The following is a 21,888-nucleotide window of genomic DNA, read 5'->3' as shown; positions in this document are numbered from 1 at the left end:
AGCGTAAGGGGGCTTGTTTACTTTACCCAATAGATGCAAATGTGCATGGTGATCATGCTTTGATCACGCATCTATCTTTGTTTGGGTTGTTTTTTTTTTGTTGAACGGATATAGTTTAGGTATATTCATGATAAAAATTTACAATTTTCACAACGAATTTTATTTGATTTTCATGGATTAACACAATTATAATTTTATGAACGTATTGTTTTATGGTGCAATGACTACAGACATGAGAAATATATGAGCAGGTGAAATAAATCACTTTCACCAATGGGAAGCACAAGAAACTACAACGGTTTATGAAAATAGCTGACAGATCTTTGTTTTTGTTTTACCGTTCATCTTATATCCAATATTTCCAAAATGCTGTATCTGGACGATGAACTTTCCTATTTACACTTAGCAAATTAACAAATTTATTCAATTACAACTCAAATTACAACTCAAGTCATCAAAAAACATTAATATTTCAGAATGATAAATTTTGGTTTTGATATCATTCACAAAAATAAAGAATAGAAATGGTTCTAAATGGCTTCCTAGCAGTACACCCACTGACAGTGATTTCGTGAAATATAAATCCATTGATTTTTACTTGTGTTCTGTTACATAAATAATTTCTAAGCCAATCCAATAAGTGCCCATAGAAATCAATTGCCTTCATTTTTGCATAGAAAATCATTGAATAGAACTACAACAGTTTGGACAAATTAATTTTACTAGTTCGGACTTCCATTGTATAATATGATTCAAATATCTGTTAACACAAAATCTGTTTTTCCTCAGAAGTCAAAACTTGTGCGAGCGAAGGAATAACGAGGTCTTACCTTTTAACGTGTGATTCCTAACACGGGTTAGAAGATAGAAAGTGGTCGATTTGAGCGAGTGAACAAAGCACCGGCTACCGACCGATTTGAAATCTTTGAAAAAACAAATAAAATTCGAATGAATAGTTAAAATCATACTAGACAATGGAAGTCCGAACTAATATAAAATTTGTGTGTATATCCATCTACTAACTGTTTATTCTCCAAAGCATTCAAGACTTACCGAGAGTAGAGTATCAAACTGATATTATTTGTTAGTCTACTCAATTATAACCTGATAGTCCGGTCAAATTAGACTAAAAAAATAAGAGTGAAGGTACATAAATTTACAACAAGCTGCAAATGCGTGTAATTGTTCAAAACATAGTTAAAAATAAGATTTTAAAATTCCGAATGATTGCCATGCCTGGAAAGAAATTTATTCGAGGTCATAGGTAAAAAATCTCGAAAAAAATATGTATCAATATTTTTTTTTCTTAGAGCCATCGTTTCTGAGATACGACGAGTCATGAAGTTGTAAAAGTTGTAATCGTCATTATATGCATAAGTATGCAATGTATATGTTGAAGCATAAGTTTATTGGCAAAAACATATTGGTTAAACAGGCAGGTTAACAATGCCGACGTACTGATTATTGAAACAGCTATAGAGCAATTTAATTTGGCAAATACGTTGTTGTTGGTAAAGATGTAGACTTACTCCTACTTCTTACTGCTCGAACTCCACCTGAAAAAAACTATTTTCTTTCTAAAGCCAGGAAAAGCTCAAAGTCAAACCGAAATATATTCGTCAAAAAGTTTATCTACTTTTGCAAAAAGTCAAAATCATGTACTATTTTTACACGCAATAACTGGCTGTGATACGACGTCTGCATTTTACAGGAGGGGTAAAGCAACAGTCTTTAAAATGTTTGAAAAACAAGATTTAGTTCAATGTGCTGAAGTTTTCAAAAAAAGTAATTCGACTCAACAAGAAATTATCACCAACGGGATTCAGTTTCTTCTTTCTAAGCACAAAACTACGAAAAAAACCACCTGCTTAGATAAGTATCGATATGCATGTTTCGTAAAAAAACACTAAAAATAAGAAACAGGTGCAATTAGCTTGTCTTCCTCCAACCTCAGTTGCTGCTCATCAACATCTTTTCCGGGTATATTACCAAGTTCAAGTGTGGCTTGGTTATCAGCTAGACCCAAAAGACTGGGGTTGGAAGTTGGTCGACAATGCATTAGAACCTATTCAGACTTTACTCCCACCTGCGCCGGAAAAACTGAACACAATTTTTTGCAACTGTAAAAAGGGATGCAGCGCTAAATGTGGCTGTAAAAAAGTTGGACTGTTGTGTTCTCTGGCATGTACACATTGTCAAGGCTGGTATTGTTCTAATGCTGAATCACCAATAGTGGAGGATTCATTTGATACTAACGAGGAAACATGCGATACATCACTCTTGACGCAGTTTACCTACACCCAGGATGAACATCAAGAAGAAGAAAATCAAGAAGAAGAAGAAGAAGACCAAGAAGAATCACGACAAGAAGTATTTGAAGGTTATGACTCAGATGAATACATTTTTCCTTCTTTTTAATTTCAATCGCTTTTATAATTTCCAACCCTTCCTAATATATTGTATTATGCAAGTTTTCAATTTGACAGGATCACAACAGACATGTGGAATAGGCCTACTGGGGAAACCACGTTGAAAAAAACGCGCTAAGTACACTACCTCATAGGTGGCGCGAAAACGTGTGCATATAATGACGATTACAACTTTTACAACTTTTTGACTCGTCGTATCTCAGAAATGGTGGCTCTAAGAAAAAAAGTATTAATACATTTTTTGTAGAAAATTTTATGATCTACAATTTTTATGAGAGGTTATTTTATGATAAAACTTACCGTTTTCCTGAAAATCGCGAAAAACCAATATTTTTCGAGATTTTTGACCTTTGACCTCGAATAATTTTTTTTCCAGGCATCGCAATCATTCGGAATTTTAAAATCTTATTTTCAACTATGTTTTGAACAATTACACGCGTTTGCAGCTTGTTGTAAATTTATGTACCTTCCAATGTCTAGATTGACCGGATTATGATTGCTGAAATTCGAATCTGCTGTATTTGCCAGAGACTTGAAAGAAATGATCAAGTCAGACGACTCCCAAATAGAAAACAAAAAATTAGGTGACATACACAATAAGGAACCTCTCTCCGTAACCTCACCTATGCTTCATCTCAGCTGCGCTGATCTCCTTGATGGGCACCAGAGGCGGCATTTCTCCCTCGCTCGAGTCGCTGCCGTAGTCCAAATTACCGTTCGTCTTCAACACCTCCAGAGAGCCGTTGATCACCACGTCAGGGCTCTCGACGTACGAGCGAGGTTCGATGCGTGGTCTGAGGATCCGCCTAGAGTTCGAAACGTGGTGTTGCACCACCACAGGAGGTGCCGATATGGCGGGGAGGTGGTCCGGTGGAACGGGATGGTTGAAATTCAACTGATTGTATGCAGGAGGTGTCGAGGAGATTCTGTTGTTGGAACTGAAACATTAACATTTTTATTAGTACAATAGTCGCATGTTAAAGCAAAAAAAACAATTTGTTTGAAGGCGGTTGACAATGTTTCGTGTTGCAATTCATTAGTCCGGACTTCCATTGTCTAATATGATATAAAATGATATGAAATCCCTGAAAGAATCTATAAACAATTAAAAAAGATAAGCTGAAAAATAACAATCATATTAGTCAAAAAAACTGAAATTACAATGAGATAAAATACAAACAACCAAAAAACAAAAGAATTGAACTATTTACACGAGATGAAAATTAAAAAATGATTAACAAGACATGAAAATTAAAAATCAAAAGATTCCAAACCAAGTTACTTCACGACGTTTCGATTGTTAGTATCCACAATCGTCTTCGGGTGATAACTGGACTTATTCCTCCGAAATCTGACTATTTATAGGTCATTCGAGTGCTTTCACCTATCTCCTCTTCCCTCTCTACGCTTCATCGGTTTTAGCGTTTGGCGGGAGTTGGTCGTGTTCCGCTTAATTAGAGGTTTCCATATGTTGCGTATCTCTACGCTGTGTGTGTTTCTTGTGTTTGGCAATGCGAACTTTCAATGGCCTCTTAGTTTCACCGATGTATAATTCCGCACTCGCAGAGTATCCGGTAAATGGAATTTTTGGAATCGCAGTCCGCGTTTGGTGGCCTGGTTTTCGTGAGGCTGCTACGGATAGTGTTCCCAAATCTGAAACAGGTTCTGATGTTATACTTGAACCCAATCCTTCTTATCCTTTCCGACAATCCTCTGATGTAGGGAAGTACAAGTACTTGTTGTGGCGGCTTCTCTTCCTTGTGGAGCTCTTGCTGTCTTCTAGATAAAGTCTGTTCCACCATCACTCTGGAGTAACCATTCCGTTGAAGGTCATTTTTGATAATACCTAGTTCCTTTTCGAGACCTTCCTTTGTATTACAGAGCCCGCATGCACGGTCTAGTAGAGTCTTGATGATTCCTCTCTTAGTCGATTGATGGTGGTTGGATTTCTGGTTCAGATACTGTCCTTTGTGAGTGGGTTTTCGATATACAGATGTTTCAAATTTAGTGTCGGTCTTCTTCACCAATACGTCTAAAAATGGCAAGTCGTTGTGGACTTCCTTCTCCATTGTAAAATTGATGGAAGGACTTACGTTGTTGATGTGCTTCAGGAAGGTGTCTAGTTCTGCATTCCCATGGTTCCATATTATGAAGGTGTCGTCCACGTATCTCAACCAGGCTCGGGGCTTCTTGTGGGCTTCTTCAATGGCCAGAGTTTCAAACCACTTCATATATATATATATATTCACTATAACCGATGAAAGTGGCGAACATTGACAGTCCCTCATGTTGCGTAAAGTATTCACCCTTCAGATGGAAGTAGCAGTTTCGTACACAGCATCCTAGTAATTCCATGATTACTTGTACCGGCAAGTTTGTTCTATCTTTCAGGTCCCCATCTTTGGATAGCTTCCTCTGTGCTTTTTTCAGATAATTTTTTTTATAATTTTTTAGATTCTTTCAGGGATTTCAAATCATTTTATATATTCAACGGAAGTCCGGACTAATGAATTGCAAAAAAAAATCAAATTCTCAAATAAGAAAACAAATTAAAACAAAAATTTAACAAACAACTTTTGGAGTTGCCGCCTTCACAGGTTGCGTGATTCTATGATGCTGACTCCTCTTGGTCGAGAATAATACAAGATTCATTCATTTATTTATTCGGTATAAACGGGAAAACCCTAAGTTACAACGTTGTAAAATATATATGTATAAAAATACACTTCAATTCAAAAACAGTTACAAAATTTGTACGAGTATTAAAATATATAAAATAAAAAGCAAGCTAAAAACTAAATGCTAAGTAAAACGATTATAATGAAAAGAGAAATGAAAATTTCTATGTTTTTTACCACTTTTAATTGTAACTAACGTTACTGCAGTTTCGTCCTATATTGACATTCTCAAACTAATAAACTAATACAATAAAGTTTATTAGTAAAAGTAGCGTTTAAGAAAAAACTCTCAAAATATCTGTGATTGTTATGAATGTAGTTGTATTGTATTATAGATTTTCAGCTAAACTGAGTCAGTTATTGTATAGTGTTGATATTTGTAGTATCTCAATCTTACTTCGTTTATTGTTAATAATGTGTTTTATTCTAAATTTATATATGGATTCATTTATTGTATTGAGTTTTGATACGGTATTTATTTAATAATTATGTATTGTATAATTTTAATTTTACATTGTGAATATTCGAATTAATCCTAGGTATTCAATAAATATCAGTTACTTACCTATAAACTTCTATAGGATGCATTATCCATCCATTTGTGAAATAAATAAAGTATTCACAGTTTTTAACAATAAAGGATTTAGGATGCAAACTAAAAATTGAGTATTTGTTATTATTATATTTTCTTTGTATTCCCTATTCATAAACATCTAGTTTCTTGGGATAATGAAAGTTCTTTACGTTTTGGCCCAACTGAGCTCCTTACAGAGCTCCGATTTTCTTCCTCAGAGTAAACCGAAAAAAATCGTGCCTCGTGATTAAACTACTTTTGAAGAAAAAAATACCTCAAGATCTCTTCTTTACAAGTATGGTTATATAACGATGTGTTATTTCATTTGTAACTTTAATTTCGTGAAGGTCAATAATAAATCTTATCTAATCTTTCAAAAAACGACGGTTTACACAGAAAACAACACAACATAGTGTACCTTGATCTGTATGTAATTATTACTACTGTAACGTCCAAAATTCCCTAATCAACAATCGTTTGAAGTATTAAATCTCCCTAATTTTTTGAGTCATCAATATAGCGAATGAAATGAAAAATGTATCATGAAATGAAATGTTAGCTTGGAAATAGAATTTAAAAAAGAACTCAAAATATTTTTATTAGACAAAGTCTTTTATACTGTGACCGAATTATTGTGTACGTAATTTACTTATTTGTAATATACAGTCATTAGTTTGTAAGTTTTATAGTTGTGTAGTATCTGTGACTATCCATATACAATGTATGTTGTCAATTATGGGAAATAAATGAGTGATTAATTGACAATTCAATATTCATCGTGGTATTAGCCGGGGAAGCAGTTGTTTTCCGGCAGGAATTTATTAGAGCCCACTGTCTAGACAGTTGGGAGAGATGAAAATTTCGAGATTTTATTTCGAAGTATTTATTTTTCTTATTATAAGTATACATATCTCTCCTCGATACAGTCTTCAGAAACATTTAGCACTTGGCTACCCAAAACTACATTACAAAACAAAGAATCGATTTTGATTGCGTAGATATATGAACAAAATTTACCAAAACCATTTATGTTAGGTGCATTTTTAAAAGCTTCCAACACCTCAGTAAAAAGACGAATCATCTCAAGAATCACTGTTTTGTGTAAAGCGTATATAATCAAGATTATTGTTTTTCTTAGACCTTATGTCACAGTTATAAAACTGCAGCCTTTTTTAGGTATGTTTTTAGTTAAGTAAGGTTATGTTCAATTTTGTATATCAAAACGAGATTTGTCTGGTAAACGTTCAGCCAATTAAGTGTATCTAACATGGTTTTAATTGGAGCGTGTTTACTACATCCTAATAATATCCGAATTAATTCATTCTGTTGCATTTGTAATTTATGTACATCTTCTTGGTTGCAAAATGCGAAAAATGATAGTTTTGAATTTTAGTCTACTTAGATACAGAAATAGATATTCTAGTCAAGCACCCTATTTCTTTCCAAGCTCTCTACAAAGATAATCCATATTTTCTACTGTTTTTCTGGGTTTATAACCTTCCACATTCTGAAAAAATATAAACATACAAGTCTGTATCGATAGATTTCTTAGTTTCCAATCGAACCCAGTACCATATGCTTAGTTTTTGAGGAATTCAACTTCAACCAATTTTAACATAACCAATTATTTAATTAGCTGATCTCGTTATTGAGAGTACTTACAATTTCTGGATAATTCCTTTCAGATACAGAAGATATGGAAATAAGGACAGCGTTGGCAAAAAGATTTACAAAGCAATTTTTAAGCCACATTAGGATCATTTATATATAGAACAAATAAAAAGGGACCCTTGGGGTGAACATTCTTTTTTTCATTTTGTGAAACCCTAACACTTTTTTACAATAAGGTTTATTTGTGAAGGATATCCCAAATAAGAGTGATACCATTAAATTTCATAACAAGAAGCAACATAAAAAAAGGCTTCAAAAATATTTCCTGCTATTGTTATTTTATTCGGTTTTTAATTGTTTGAATATTGAGTGATTGAAGAATATAAAAAAATTGCCATAGAAGTAACTTGAACCCACGAGTCCATGCCCCAGAAACTACATATTTCAAAACGAACTGTCAGTCAGTTCGATGATGAGGTTTGACGTTTGAGAACAAATTTTGAAGATTGAAAATAACTGAAAAAATTGCAAAGTTGTAAATCTGCTAAACTGTGATTGATGTGAATAATGGATCATTATGCCTACTCACCCAACAGGAAACGGTCATATAATTGAATTTTTTTTTAGTAATCACAGAAAAATATTATTACTTTGTTATTGAGAACTTCAACGGAAATCCTTCTTACAAACTTATTTGTTAATGAAACTTATTTGACCATAAAAAATCAAACAAAAACATTTAATTTTTTTTGGTTGAAATTTATCAGACTGATTCGAGTAGGGCAGATATGTTGAACGTTTTTGCTACTTGGATCTGATAACATAAGGATATTTTTTGTCCTCACAGCTCCATTCATATATCCCTGACTTCATTTTCCAACATTTTGCCTTTTGTCGAAGTGAGCAAGGAGTTTCGAAGGCTTCTTTCTCATTCAACTATCTTATCCGTGAGTGTATCTTGGTTGGCACAATAGAACAATGTAGTTTGAATCAGTCTTTTCGATAAGTCGAAAATTTACGAAAATTGTCCTCAAATTTAAGTTTTCTAATGAACTGTTCACTATATTTGCTCGGAATTTGAGCCAGCTCTACAACTACGCTATCGGAGCCACCAAGCAGAATGCACGTTGGATTCATTCTTTAGTGGTGTTAGTGCGAATAGTGAAATTTGTTAATTATAGTGAACTTAACAACTAAACTTTATGTACAATTAGATATAGGAATAAAATACTTTGTCTAATTTCCACTTACTTGATGTATGGATATTAATACGACCAAGGTTTCGGTTTTTACACCATTCTCAAGTGTTCTAGCACTACTGACCTAAATAGAAATATCAGAGTATATATATATCCGAGAGTAGGTAATAAGAAATATACCTACGTTCATTAATACCAACTACATAAACTTCAAACTGTGATTAATTGCATTGTCATCTTTATAAATTCAAAAGTGGAGACCTACACAAATCTGTTTGTTCGTTAACGGTTTTATATTTCGAGTTTTTAATTGATTTATTGTTTTCCATGGCTTCCAACAAATTCATTTTCCTTCCTTTACTACATGTATGTAAGATTTTGAGGTTTTCCTTACTTATTTTGTGGTTTTTGTTTCTTGTAGATGTTCGTACATTGAAGATTTTTTGTCTACACCGATGTGTTCACGGAATCTTCCTTCGAAATTTCTGCCGGTCTGGCCTGCATATACTGCAGAGCATTCACTACATTCTATTCTATATATGCCAGATTTCTTCATTCTGTCACGCCTAGGTTTTAAATTGAATATGATTTTGCCTAAATTATTATTTTTTATGAAAGATGTTATTATGTTGAATTTGGAAAAGTAATTTTGAATAGGTATTTACTGAAAGTTTACCTGAGTAATTAATGCTGCTATATCTGTATGTATTATGTTCTTTGATGTGTGGGTACAGTTCTCCCATAATAGTTTTATGGATCTTACCTGCAATAATCTTTTCAATTAAGGACACAGGTACCTGATTATTGACTGCTATTTGTTTAATGACTTTCAATTCATCCATTGATTCAATAATCAGGTACCTGTGTCCTTAATTGAAAATATTATTCCAGGTAAAACCCATAAAACTATTATGGGAGAACTGTACCCACACATCAAAGAACAGAATACATATAATTTTCGAAAATCTGCAAAAACAAAACAGATGACTATTTCGGAAAAAATCCTACTTTCAATTGTACTGCTTCCAGTAATTCTCTAAATAGTATTTTTGTCCCATATCTAACTGAAACCGATGTATCTGACCTTATTAAATCACTGAAAAATAAAACCTGTTCAGGAATTGACGAGATATCACCAAAACTATTGAAAACTATGCTTGCTTATATTATCACGCCTTTAACAAACTTAATCAACTTATCACTAGCTGAAGGTGAATTCCCAAATTTATTGAAAGTTTCTCTTGTGTTTCCCCTTCACAAAAAAGACGATAAATAAGTAATAGATATTTTGTTTGAAGGTGATTGACAATGTTTCGTGATGAATTTCACTAGTTCGGACTTCCATTGTCTACTATATAAAATGATTTGAAATCTCTGAAACAAGTAAAAAAGAATAATTAAAAAAGAATAGTTGAAAATAACAATTATATTAAACAACAATAAACCTGAAATAAAATGATAGTGAAATAACCTACAAGTAAAAATATAATAATTGAATAAATAAAAATTAAAGGAATGAAAAAGAAAGTCATCACCCGAAGAAGATTGTAGATACCAACAATCGAAACGTCGTGAACTAACGTGACTTGGAATCTCTACACTTTTTTATTTTTTATTATTTTCTTTTTCATTCCTTTAATTTTTATTTATTCAATTATTATATTTTTACTTGTAGGTTATTTCACTATCATTTCATTTCAGGTTTATTGTTGCTTAATATAATTGTTATTTTCAACTATTCTTTTTTAATTATTCTTTTTTACTTGTTTCAGGGATTTCAAATCATTTTATATAGTAGACAATGGAAGTCCGAACTAGTGAAATTCAAGTAATAGATAATTATCGCCAAATATCACTTCTAACAGAATTTTCTAAAGTAATTGAACGCTGTGTGTACAATATAGTAGTAAATTTTGTGGAGCACAATAATCTGTTAACGCAGTCTCAACATGGTTTCAGAAAAAGTAAATCTATAGAATCAGCCGCGTATCATATAATGAATTTTGTTTATACTTCTTTAGACAAGGGATAATATGTAGTATCGCTTATGTTTGATTTCTCAAAGGCTTTTGACTGCCTAAACATTGCTCTCATCTTGGAAAAACTCAGTTTTCCAAGATGAAAGCACTATTTTCAAATGGTTTGAATCTTATTTGAAGAACAGAAGGATAATTGTTAAAATGGAGCATCGATTATTAGAGAGGTGTGCTGTTTCTTTAGGCGTACCTCAAGGATCATTACTGGGACCGTTAATTTTTCTTCTGTTTGTTAACGACCTTCCCAACCACATAACTGTTGGAAAAGTTACAATGTTTGCGGACGATACCACAGTTACTGTCTGTGAAGATACTCTTGAGGAACTCCAGAGGAATATTAAAATTACTCTTCTTGAAATAGAAGTATGGTGTCAGAAAAATCTCCTTATTCTGAACAAGAATAAAACGGTTTATATAAAAATTCCTGAAAATCTTTATATCAATATGAGTCTTAGTGATAGTGTCAAACTACTCGGTACTTGGCTAGACTCTGACCTCAGCTTCTCTTCTCATATAAACTTTGTTTGTAAACAGCTCAATAAAGCATATTATACAATTGTTCAAATGAAACCAATTTTAGACAGGAATGGGTTGCTGAACCTATACTTATGCATTTGCATATAGCCACTTATCAAATAATATTGCAACATGGGGACTATCAACTTAGTACAAAAGAGTTTTTATATCTCAAAAAAGATTTATTAGACTAATATTCAATTGGGAACATAGGAAATCCTGTAGATCCACTTTTAAAGAGCACCGTATTCTACCATTCCATTCCATATTTATCCTAAAATGAGTAACATTTGTGAAAAATAACTTTGCTGAATTCAACATATTGGGAAGAAATAATAATTACTCTTCAAGAAAATTTATTCTTGAAATACCAAAGCATAGGACAGCAACCTTCAAAAAATCAACTCTCCATAACAATATATCAATCTACAACAAGCTGTCAAAGATTCTTAAAGACATTAGCAGCTATGACAATTTCAAGAACAAAACAAAGAAATATCTTTTAGAAAACTGCTTCTATACTATGGTAGAATTTTTTGAGCACTGAATGTTTACAAGTGGTTTGTGTTAGCAAATATTTATGTACAGATATATGTTTATTTTAATATTCACGTTCCTTTTGTGAAGCTATTTGTTGTTATAAGTTTGTAATTATTATTCCTGACATCTCTATATTTTATATACATACATATTTTCACTCATTTATGTTAGTATACCTATTCTGTGACCTGCCATTTGTACTGAGTGTATTCAATATGGTTAATAAATACTACTACTACTACTGCAGATATAGCAGCATTAATTACTCAGGTAAACTTTCAGTAAATATTCAAAATTACTTTTCCAAATTCAACATAATAACATCTTTCATAAGTAATAATAGGCAAAATCATATTTAATGCAAAACCTAGGCGTGACAGAATGAAGAAATCTGGCATATATAGAATAGAATGTAGTGAATGCTCTGCAGTATATACAGGCCAGACCGGCAGAAATTTTGAAGTAAGACTCCGTGAACACATCGGTGTAGACAAAAAATCTTCTATGTACGAAAATCTACAGAAAACAAACCACAAAATAAGTAAGGAAAACCTCAAAATCTTACATACCTGTAGTAAAAGAAGGAAAATGAATTTGTTGGAAGCCATGGAAATCAATAAATCAATTAAAAACTCAAAATATAAAACCCTTAACGAACAAACAGATTTGTGTAGGTCTCCACTTTTGAATTTATAAAGATGACAATGCAATTAATCACTGTATGAAGTTTATGTAGTTGGTATTAATGAACGTAATTTCTTATTACCTACTCTCGGATATGTATACTCCGATATTTCTATTTAGGTCAGTAGTGCCTGAACACTTGAGAATGGTGTAAAAACAGAAACCTTGGTCATATTAATATCGATACATTAAGTAAGTGGAAATTAGACAAAGTATTTTATTCCTATATCCAATTGAAGATGAATTTCCACAAAATAAATAAGTCTACAATACAATATTCGAAGATTAAATTAATATTTGATTCTAGAATAGCTCTCATATGGGAGCACCATTATTTCAATCGAGTTTTTCTTTCATTTACATTTGCATACCGCAAATCCACTGTTTCATATTTATATATAGTCTAGTTCAACAGTCCTTTCCAGGTCAATTTGTTTTCTTCGCCTGCGAAAAATATGTACGCAGTGTAATTCGATTCGGAATGGCGTATACCCAAAAAAGGTCGATAAAAAACTGACTTTCCTCCACAAAAAATGACTTTCGTTGAAACTATTCGACATTTTTCAAATTTGAAAAGATTTAGGAAGAAGAAGAACTGTAGGACCAATATTTATAATTTTCCCAGAGGGTTGAAAATGCGTACATTTAATGAAAAAATATCATTTCATATATTTATTTATTTCATTATTTATTATATATTAGGTATATCAAAAATATAATTTACAAATTTGAAAAATACTATCTTTCTGCTGTTCATCCATATAAGAGGTGCGAATAGATTCTGTAAGAAGTTTAAGCCTACTGAGATTACATGATGGTTTATTGACTTGCAGGATATCATAACCCGATACATTTTCAAAAGATAAATCAAGAATGGAAAAAATTCTGGCACCCACTCGATAATTGAATGAACAATATAATCCGCGGTCAAAAAATTTTCATCGTGCTTTTCCAATCATTCTCAAGTTACTGAGGTAAGTTAATTACCAGTTAAGTTAGCTTGCATTAATCCACCTTCCCTAAATTATGGTTTAAGGATTTCATTATAGAAGTTTGATTCTTCAAGTCTTAGGTAGACTTCAAACAAAATCTAAGCATTCCCTTAAATGATCGGGCAGTTTGTCGAATATTTTTATTCCAATGTATTCTGGTGCAAATGAAGTTATTCTTAGTCTTGCATATGGCACATGAAATCTATTTTTTGTTCTAGTGTCATAGTGATGAACATTTTTATTCATTTTGAAATGTGTTTTGTTTTTGAATATGTAGCTGCATATTTCAAATATATAAACAGATGTGAGTGTTATGATGTGATAATTTTTGAAAATTTGTCTGCAAGATTATCTCCTTGAGACATTTGCAATACATCGTATAATGCGTTTTTGAGCAATGAATACATTATGAGTCATGGATGACCCACCCCAGAAGCAGACACCATACCTCAGTCTTGAATCAACTTGAGCATAATAAATGCTCATTAGTTGAGTGGTAGTTAAAACTGTCCGCAGATTCATAAATAGAAATTTCATTGAATTAAGCTTAGAAATTAGATGCTGGCAATGAGCATTCCAGTTCAAGTTTTCATCAAGAAGAATACCCAGGAATTTAACACTTTTATTCGATTTTGAGTATGTCACATTATCAGCGCTGAAACTGAAGTCTTCCATCCTATTTTGTCTATTATGAAAACGAATAATATTTGTTTTATCCGAATTAAAAAAAAATCATGATAATTGAAAAATTCTGATATATGTTCATCTGCAGAAGCACATCTGATGCCGAGATGATCATAGAAATGTCGTCGGCATAAGCTGTATAATGAACTTCAGAAACAGAGTCTATATTGTTTACATATAGAATAAAAAGGACTGGACCCAGAATGGACCCTTGAGGTACTCCCATATCTACACTGAAAGGCTCAGAATTTATTCTCTGGATTTCATTTTTGACCGTACACTGGAGAGATACATATTGTCTCCTACCTTCAAGGAATGAGTATATCCAGTTGAGAGATGCACCTCTTAGTCCATATCTTTCCAACTTCAGTAAAAGTTTTTGATGATTGACGCAGTCGAATGCCCGACTCAAATCACAGAATATCGCTGCCGGGCATTCACCTGCCTCAATATATCTAATTACTTCATTATATAATGAAAAAATGGCAGTATTAGTTGATTTTTCTGCACGAAAGCCATGCTGCGTGTTTGTTGATATTTTGTGTAGATTCAAAAATGAAGTAAGTCGATCCAAAAATGCATATTCGAATATCTTTGATAGTCCATATGGTACTGTTACTGGACGATAATTTTCCATTAAGTTCGGGTTGTTTTTCTTGAAAATGGGAGTTACTTTTCCGATTTTCATTTCTTGCGGAAAGACACCTTTTACAAATGACAGATTAATCAGATATGTTAATGGTTTTATTATCGTTGGAAGAATTCTTTTCCAAATGTACATGGGAATATCATCTGCTCCAGAGGATTTCTTATTTTTTAATTTATTCCCTAATAAGGATAATAGTTCAGTTTCAGTAAATGGTTTCAAGAACATTGTGAACACATTAAAAAAGTTTTCCTTGAAATTTGTGTGTGGAGCTTTATTAACTGATATTTGATTGACTTATTGACTTATCTTAACGCGTGCTGCAAGCAGCTTCATCGGACCAGAACCTGTCATTGATATCGCTCCAGGCTTTGCAAAACAAAAATTGAACACTTGGATTGCAAGAAGATTTATGGACTTCTGGCAGAATCTTCCAGGATTCGGTCATTCCAAGGCGTCTATTCACCCTTCAAAGCTTGATACCAAACAGTTATTGGACTGCAGTAGAGATGAACTACGATGTCTAAATAGGCCTTCTTACAGGTCACTGTCATTTGAATCATCATATTTTGAGACTCTGACTGTCGGGAAGACAGTGTGTGCCGACTCTATTTGTAAAATGATAAAACACCAGAGCACATACTTTTTGCCTGCCCCGCTGGGAACTGAATCAGGTTTGTAGAGTTCGGCAGAGCCTTACTCTTACCATCAGACCTGAAAGACCACTCACCATACAAACCAATCGGCTTCGTTAAGAAGCTGGGTTTATTTGGGCGATTGTGAATAGGTGTGAGCCGCAATAAACCCTTGCGGGTTGCGGTGGGGGGTCGACCCACTCACTTTAGACCTAACCTAACCTATACATTCAGCACATTATGAATTTTTATGAAGTCTCTTTTCTTCATACCAAAAATATAATAAAAATACTTATGAATACCAATTGATTTCTTTAAACCGTGATGGTATTTCAAATATTTTTTAATTAGGACGTCGAATGTGTCAGCGGGAAAATTTATCAACAATAGAATATTTTAACGACCTTTGAAGTTCTAATCAAAGAATTACTTAACAATCTTTCCAAATTAAACTTCCTGTTTTTATCAACCAGAATGCACTTTAAAGCATAGTTTTGCAAACATCAGCATACAAAAGGAATGTTTACATTTAGCCAATGATAATACAATTTCTTCGCCAGGATGAAATGTTTTGCAATCCGGATAATTGTGTAAAAAAAATATATAAAAAAAAGTTTGTTATTAATAATTGGTACACACCTAGGCCGTGGCCGTACTCAGGGCAATGACGAAACCAAAAGTGACTTTGAAATTGACCTGAGATCATTCTTTAAAACCGAAAGACAGAAATAGATTACCTTTATTCTGGATGCAATGATAATCACAATTCCATATAAAGGGGTGCGCAAAAGTCTGGAATGAAATTAATATCTTTTTAACCAGTATTTTAGGAAAAAAACGCTGAAGCACGTCAGTTGATTTCACGTTGTACGCATTTTTTGGCAATACAATGATTTTTTTTTAACCCCTTAGCTGCAACTCTCCCCAACTTTTTTTTTTCAAATGCAAACCTATGTCGTGTATGAGCTCATTGAGAAGCTCGTAAAAAATGGATTCTGACCATACCCTTCATTTTTTTTGTGGATAAAACGAAATGAGAAAAAACTCTTTTGAAAAGTTACAAATACCTAACTTAGTGCTATCTACGGGTGAATTAACGTAACAGATGCTGAAATTGGCCTCCACCCTCTACTTGGCAGGCTCCTAGGCGATGGTAAAACCCGTCTACGGAAATCCGAATGGCCTCAGCCGGTATGTTATGTGATTCCACTCTAATTCTGCTTTTTAGATCTTCAATATTAGCCGGCCTATTTTGATAAACCTTGTCTCTCATATATCTCCAATAAAAATAATCTAATGGCGTTAAGTCTGGGGATCTTGGCGGCCATTCAATTGTACCACGTCGTCCAATCCAGCGTCCCGCAAATATGTCATCGAGATATTCTCTGACATTAATACCAAAATGTTGGGGAGCGCAGTCCTGTTGGAACCAAAGTGTTTCAGTGGGGATATCTGGATCTGCTTCATTGGGAAACATAACAGCTAAAGCAGGGACTAATTCAAAGCGTAAAAAGTCGTAAGTAGCGTGCAGCTGTAAGGTTTTCCTAAAAAAAGTATGGCCCTAATATTCTGTTGTTGATGATGCCTGCCCCTACATTTACTTTCTGAGGACGCTGCTTACGAGCTTCGCATATTCAGTGTGGGTTTTCCTGACTTCCTGGATAGTTGTGCCTGTTAACTACTCCATGTAAATGAAAAGTAGCTTCGTCCGAAAAGAGTATGTTGAGTGTTTTTTTTTGAGTGTTTTCATCACACTTGTTATTTCTTCTTCATTTGTGGGACTCAAGAATACTGAATCTTTCACAGTTATTTTAACGAGATCATCCCCAGATTCATCCATGAGAGGTATTTTTTTAATGATGTTATCGATCATTGTGGAGCTGAATTGACAGAAATCATTTGCAGTAAGGCAGGTATCGTGGTTGTTACTTTTACATGACTTACTCTGTAATTCATTTACGATCTTCCAAACTGTTTTTGCCGGGTTCTTACTGTTTGTGATAACGTTATCATACATACTCCTTTTTGCTTTCTTCACATTTTCTGTATATTTTTTTTTTGGTTTGATGCATACGTTTTATTTCGGAGTCTCCTGTGTTTATGTATTGGCATTTTATTCGTCTTACATCCTCCCTCATAACTTTCAGTTCCACAGTATACCACTTAGGTTTTAGAGCTTTTTGATTTATATTTTTGAATGGAAAAGCTGTTTCTATGGCATATGTGATATTTTCACATATAAATTCAGAGAGGATGTTTGGATCGTTAGTTAAATAGTAGCTTGTCCAATCTATTCTGTTTATACATTGTACAAATTCAGCTCTACCCAATTCACTAATATGTCTAACTTGTTTGGGCGCATTTTTACCCTGGTTCGAACTATTTTTTATCTCGATTTCGATAAATTGACCATAGTGGTCAGAAATATCTTCTTTAACAATTCCAATTTTTTTTATAGTTGAAGTTAGTGCATATGTTATATATAGATTTTGAAAAGAGGCTTTCCAGAGATAGATAGAGCAGAGGTTCCCAATTTTTATTTGGCCATGGAACCCTAATTGAGCAAACATTTTTTGACGGAACTCTAGCTGGGGTTTCCAAATTTTTATTTACCCATAGAACTCTAATTGAGCAACTCTTTTTGACAGAACCCTAGCTGGGGTTTCCAATTTTTAATACACCATGGTACCCTAATCGAGCAATTTTTATTTGGCCCCAAATGAAAATTGTTCCCAATTTTTATTTGGCTATGGAACCCTAATTGAGCTAACATTTTTTTGATGTAACTCTAGTTGATTATTTCGATAACCAAATTGTTCGCATAGTAGTTTGAATAGTGGCCTAAGTGCTGTGGCCTACACTCACCATCCCTACTCTACAGATTAGTTTGAATATTTTCATGTTACTACTTAAAGAAAGAAAAAATTATAAATGAAAAATAATCATTGTAATGAAACAATTATTTACCATGAAAAATGAAATTTAACATCATATTTTCTCATGATAGTACTAAAATTAGGCTGGATGCGAAGATCCAGAGCTGCATCTAGTCTGTTTCTGTATATATTTTTTGTATAAGCTTAAGCTGAAAACTCAGTCTAACATCGGTAAGTCAACACAAATTTAAGCGGAACTAAGGTAAGTTTTTCAACATTTGCAGTGTATTTAGATCTCTGAAAGAGAGTGTGAAACCCCTGTGACCCTTCTAAGGAACCCCAGGGTTCCGCGGACCACCATTTAGAAATTTAGGAGATAAAGAATATAAACATGCCAGAAAACAACATTCATTTGATGAGTAATACGAAGAAACAATCTTATCAGAGGCAAATCTCTTCTGATAATTTAGGCATGTCTTCCTGTAAAGTTGCCTCAGAACTTTCAGGAAAAAGGGGTAATACTAAAAATTTGAGTATCAACATAAATAATGAGGGAATATGTGCTCCTGATAATCGTCTTCAATATTTTTTTTCAAATCTGCACCATTAGATATTATCGAAAAAATGCGTGGAAATATTATTGAAAGCAACCTCATATTGCAAAAACTGACTATGGATGAAATGCTTGTATTGTATCCATTCACAAAACAAGAACTTTTTGATTTATTGACTGCAAAAATGAAAAACAAGAGATTTGCGGGCTTCAATGAGGTGCCAATGTTTTTAATGAAAACAGTTTTATTTGCGATTATGAAACCTATAACACATCTTGTTTATTTATCTTTTGCATTGGTGAGTTTCCTAATATTCTCAAATTGGGTAAGGTGCTTCCCATTTTCAAAAATGAAGATCCACAACTTCTGCGTAACTATCGGCCCATCACAGTGTCCTCAACCTTCACAAGAATATTTGAATATCCATTTATGGACAGACTCTTAATGTTTCTGAATAGAAATGATGACATAATATCAACATTGCAACATGGATTTCGAGTTGAAAGATCTACTTTTAGAGCGATCAACACTTTCATAGAATTTATGGAAGTGGGAAAATGCCCTGTTGGGATATTTTGCGATCATAACATAACATAAATCATAACAACTTGGTAGCAAAGTTGAATCAATATGACATCAAAGAATTGGATGAATTCTTTCATTGCTGACTGTGAACAGAATGGGTGCGTTGAGTATGAAGAAAATGTAATAATATCCACTACAAAATCTAATTCGATAAGCATGAACATCGGTGTACCGCAGAGCTCTGTACTGAGCCACATTTTGTTTATTTTATATATGAATGAAATATATTATGCCTCAAAATATGGATCAAAACATTCCTGAAGACTGTATCGAAGAAAGATACATACATATAAGAAAATAAATGTTTCAAAATAAAATCTCGAAATATTCATCTATCCCCACTACCTACACAGTAGGTTCTGGTAAATGCCTGCCGGAAAACAACTACTTTCCCAGCTAATACCACGCTGGATATTGAATTATATATATCGAGTGGTAATAATTAAAAAAAAAGGCTGAATCATTAAATTGTATTCATCTGAAAAACAGACAAATATATGTGTGTGTTCTGAAGTGAGCCACAGCATTATAGTTCTAAATTGCAACCATTTCATTATTGGCAGATGTTTCCTCATCAGGAGTAGGGTGTTGCATTGCAAGTATGTATGTAATGCATGTGCCATCGAATAATGAAATGAGTCTTAACCTAAAAAAAAATTCTAGCGCAAATATTTGAACAATTGTGTATATAATCAATGTAACTTTTAATAGTTCCAATACAAAGTGTAGAGTATCATTTATGTCTAGTGAGCTTAAAAAGGAAATCTACCCTGGTGTGTGGAAACTAATGTTGATAGAAACTATATTCCAGGGTCTGAAATATACCTACATCAGAAAAAAACACGGAAGTTGACTTAAAAATTATCTTCTCTGTACATGTTCAATTTTGAATAAAAAAAAACTTCCTACAGAATATTCCAAAAATCAAGAAAAGGAGGAAGATATTGAAAATTACTTCTTTTACCTCAATTTTCTTTAAATTCCATTTTAGAAGAATATAAATCACGTTGAAAGAAATTCATTCTCCCGTCTTCTAATCAATTAATACCTTATGGTATTTTCACTATTTTCAGCGAAAGTCGATAGAAAACAATTTAAAAAAATTAATATACTGTCACTGTCAATTTGACAACACTAAACAGAAACTTGAAGGTTATGTTGATATTGCTGCAAAAATATTTTTTATTTTAATAAGGTTACCTACTATGGTATAACACACGTCGTTATGTAATATTCAAATAACGGATGGTCTTGAATTTATAGCACATTGAAGTATTGAAATAGAAAAACCACACAGGAAGTGTAATTTAAATGCCTCGCTTACCTAATGCTCAAATCCACAACAGCCTCATCGACTTCCATGTTTTCCATAAATCCCGCGGAGAACCTTTCACCTGCTGCTTCAACTTTGGGTATTTACGTAGACATTGAAATAATCGCAAATTATGTAGTCCACGAGATAAAAAACTAAAAAATACCAAATCGAATGAGAATTTTTATATATTCTAATTACTGAAAAAAGAGTTTTTTACCAACCTCCGATACCAGCGGTGTCAATTATAATTTATTATTATCGACAAAAGATGCGATAATCAGTCTTGAGATAACTCCATATCAGCGATATGTGGGTACGTTCCCTTCTAGCGCGGAAAGTTCTATTTGGTTATGACTTGCAAGTGATCAGCTACCGATCATTAACTATATCGTTTATTTTTATTTAGATTAATTGATTGATTCGTGCAACTTATCACAGTCCTACAAAAGTTGCACCAAGCCGTTTGAAACGACACCATACACGATACATATAAGCGATGGTTGAACGCACCTCGCAGGTCAATTAGTGCACCCAAATTGTAATCTAAACTCGCGTTGACAAATCGATTATCTTCTTGCATGTATACACTTTTCTGAATAAAAAATATGTGTACCTAATTAAAGAATACACAAAAATTATACAACTGTAACAAACGAATTCCGGAAAGTGTTTTTTGAACCAGCAAAATTTATTATTGTTGATTATTTTCGAAAAATCCGTAAAAGCCATCCGCGGAACATCACCTCACTCTATACCAAAATTAACAGACAACTGATTCGTTTCAATATGGCGTGGCCTTGTGTTATGTCTACGTTTTTGTGTAACTATCAACAACATATCTGAAATATGTGTCTTTCTCTTTCTCATACCTTTTTCCGTAACGTTTGTCGCATGCCAGTGTTTTCAATCTAGTCATACGGCATACGATACAATACCGCGCCAACGTGTAGTTATCTCTTTCACTCGGATGGATTTTAATGTGTATCTTTCATCTTCAACACCACAAAGTTGTTTGCATTTGTAAACTTCCGAGCCAATCGAAAACAAAACCCTACAGTTGTATCTAGCTCTCTCCGTTCTTCTTCCTGCCCTATAGAGTAAGTGAATGAAATGAGAAATAATCGTATTTGCAGTGGCGTATCTACTGAAAGGGATATGGGATATGCATTGTTCAGTTTTTGTTCAGTATTAAGATTTTGAAGGAATTTTATGCAATGTTATTTTTGTTTGTATTCTCTTTTTTCATTACTCGCCCGGTATATTTGAAACTTTATCCAAGTTGAATTTAGCACATTATTGGAACCAAGCGCATACTCGTTCAAGGAATCACGAGT

The 21,888-nt window shown here is 33.3% G+C and overlaps 1 protein-coding gene across 1 annotated transcript in view; it reads right to left on the bottom strand.

Moving 5' to 3' along the window:
- The window catches only part of simj (transcriptional repressor p66-beta simjang), a 49,200-nt gene extending 27,864 nt beyond the window's left edge, over positions 1 to 21,336 (bottom strand). Inside the window, exons 1-3 of the mRNA XM_074186502.1 lie at positions 20,776 to 21,336; positions 20,564 to 20,706; positions 3,053 to 3,367 (exon numbers count right to left, since the gene is read on the bottom strand). Coding sequence (XP_074042603.1) covers positions 3,053 to 3,367; positions 20,564 to 20,610 — 362 coding nt within the window. The 5' untranslated portion in view covers positions 20,611 to 20,706; positions 20,776 to 21,336. The remainder of the gene's footprint in view (positions 1 to 3,052; positions 3,368 to 20,563; positions 20,707 to 20,775) is intronic.
- Between the last annotated feature and the right edge of the window lie 552 nt (positions 21,337 to 21,888).

Source organism: Leptinotarsa decemlineata, unplaced genomic scaffold (assembly GCF_025532065.1).
Source record: "Leptinotarsa decemlineata unplaced genomic scaffold, Ldec_3_MD MMD2_tig00078422_RagTag_RagTag, whole genome shotgun sequence".
NCBI lineage: Eukaryota > Metazoa > Arthropoda > Insecta > Coleoptera > Chrysomelidae > Leptinotarsa > Leptinotarsa decemlineata.
Note: the sequence above shows the minus strand (reverse complement) of the source record. Positions and strands in the feature narration are given on the sequence as shown.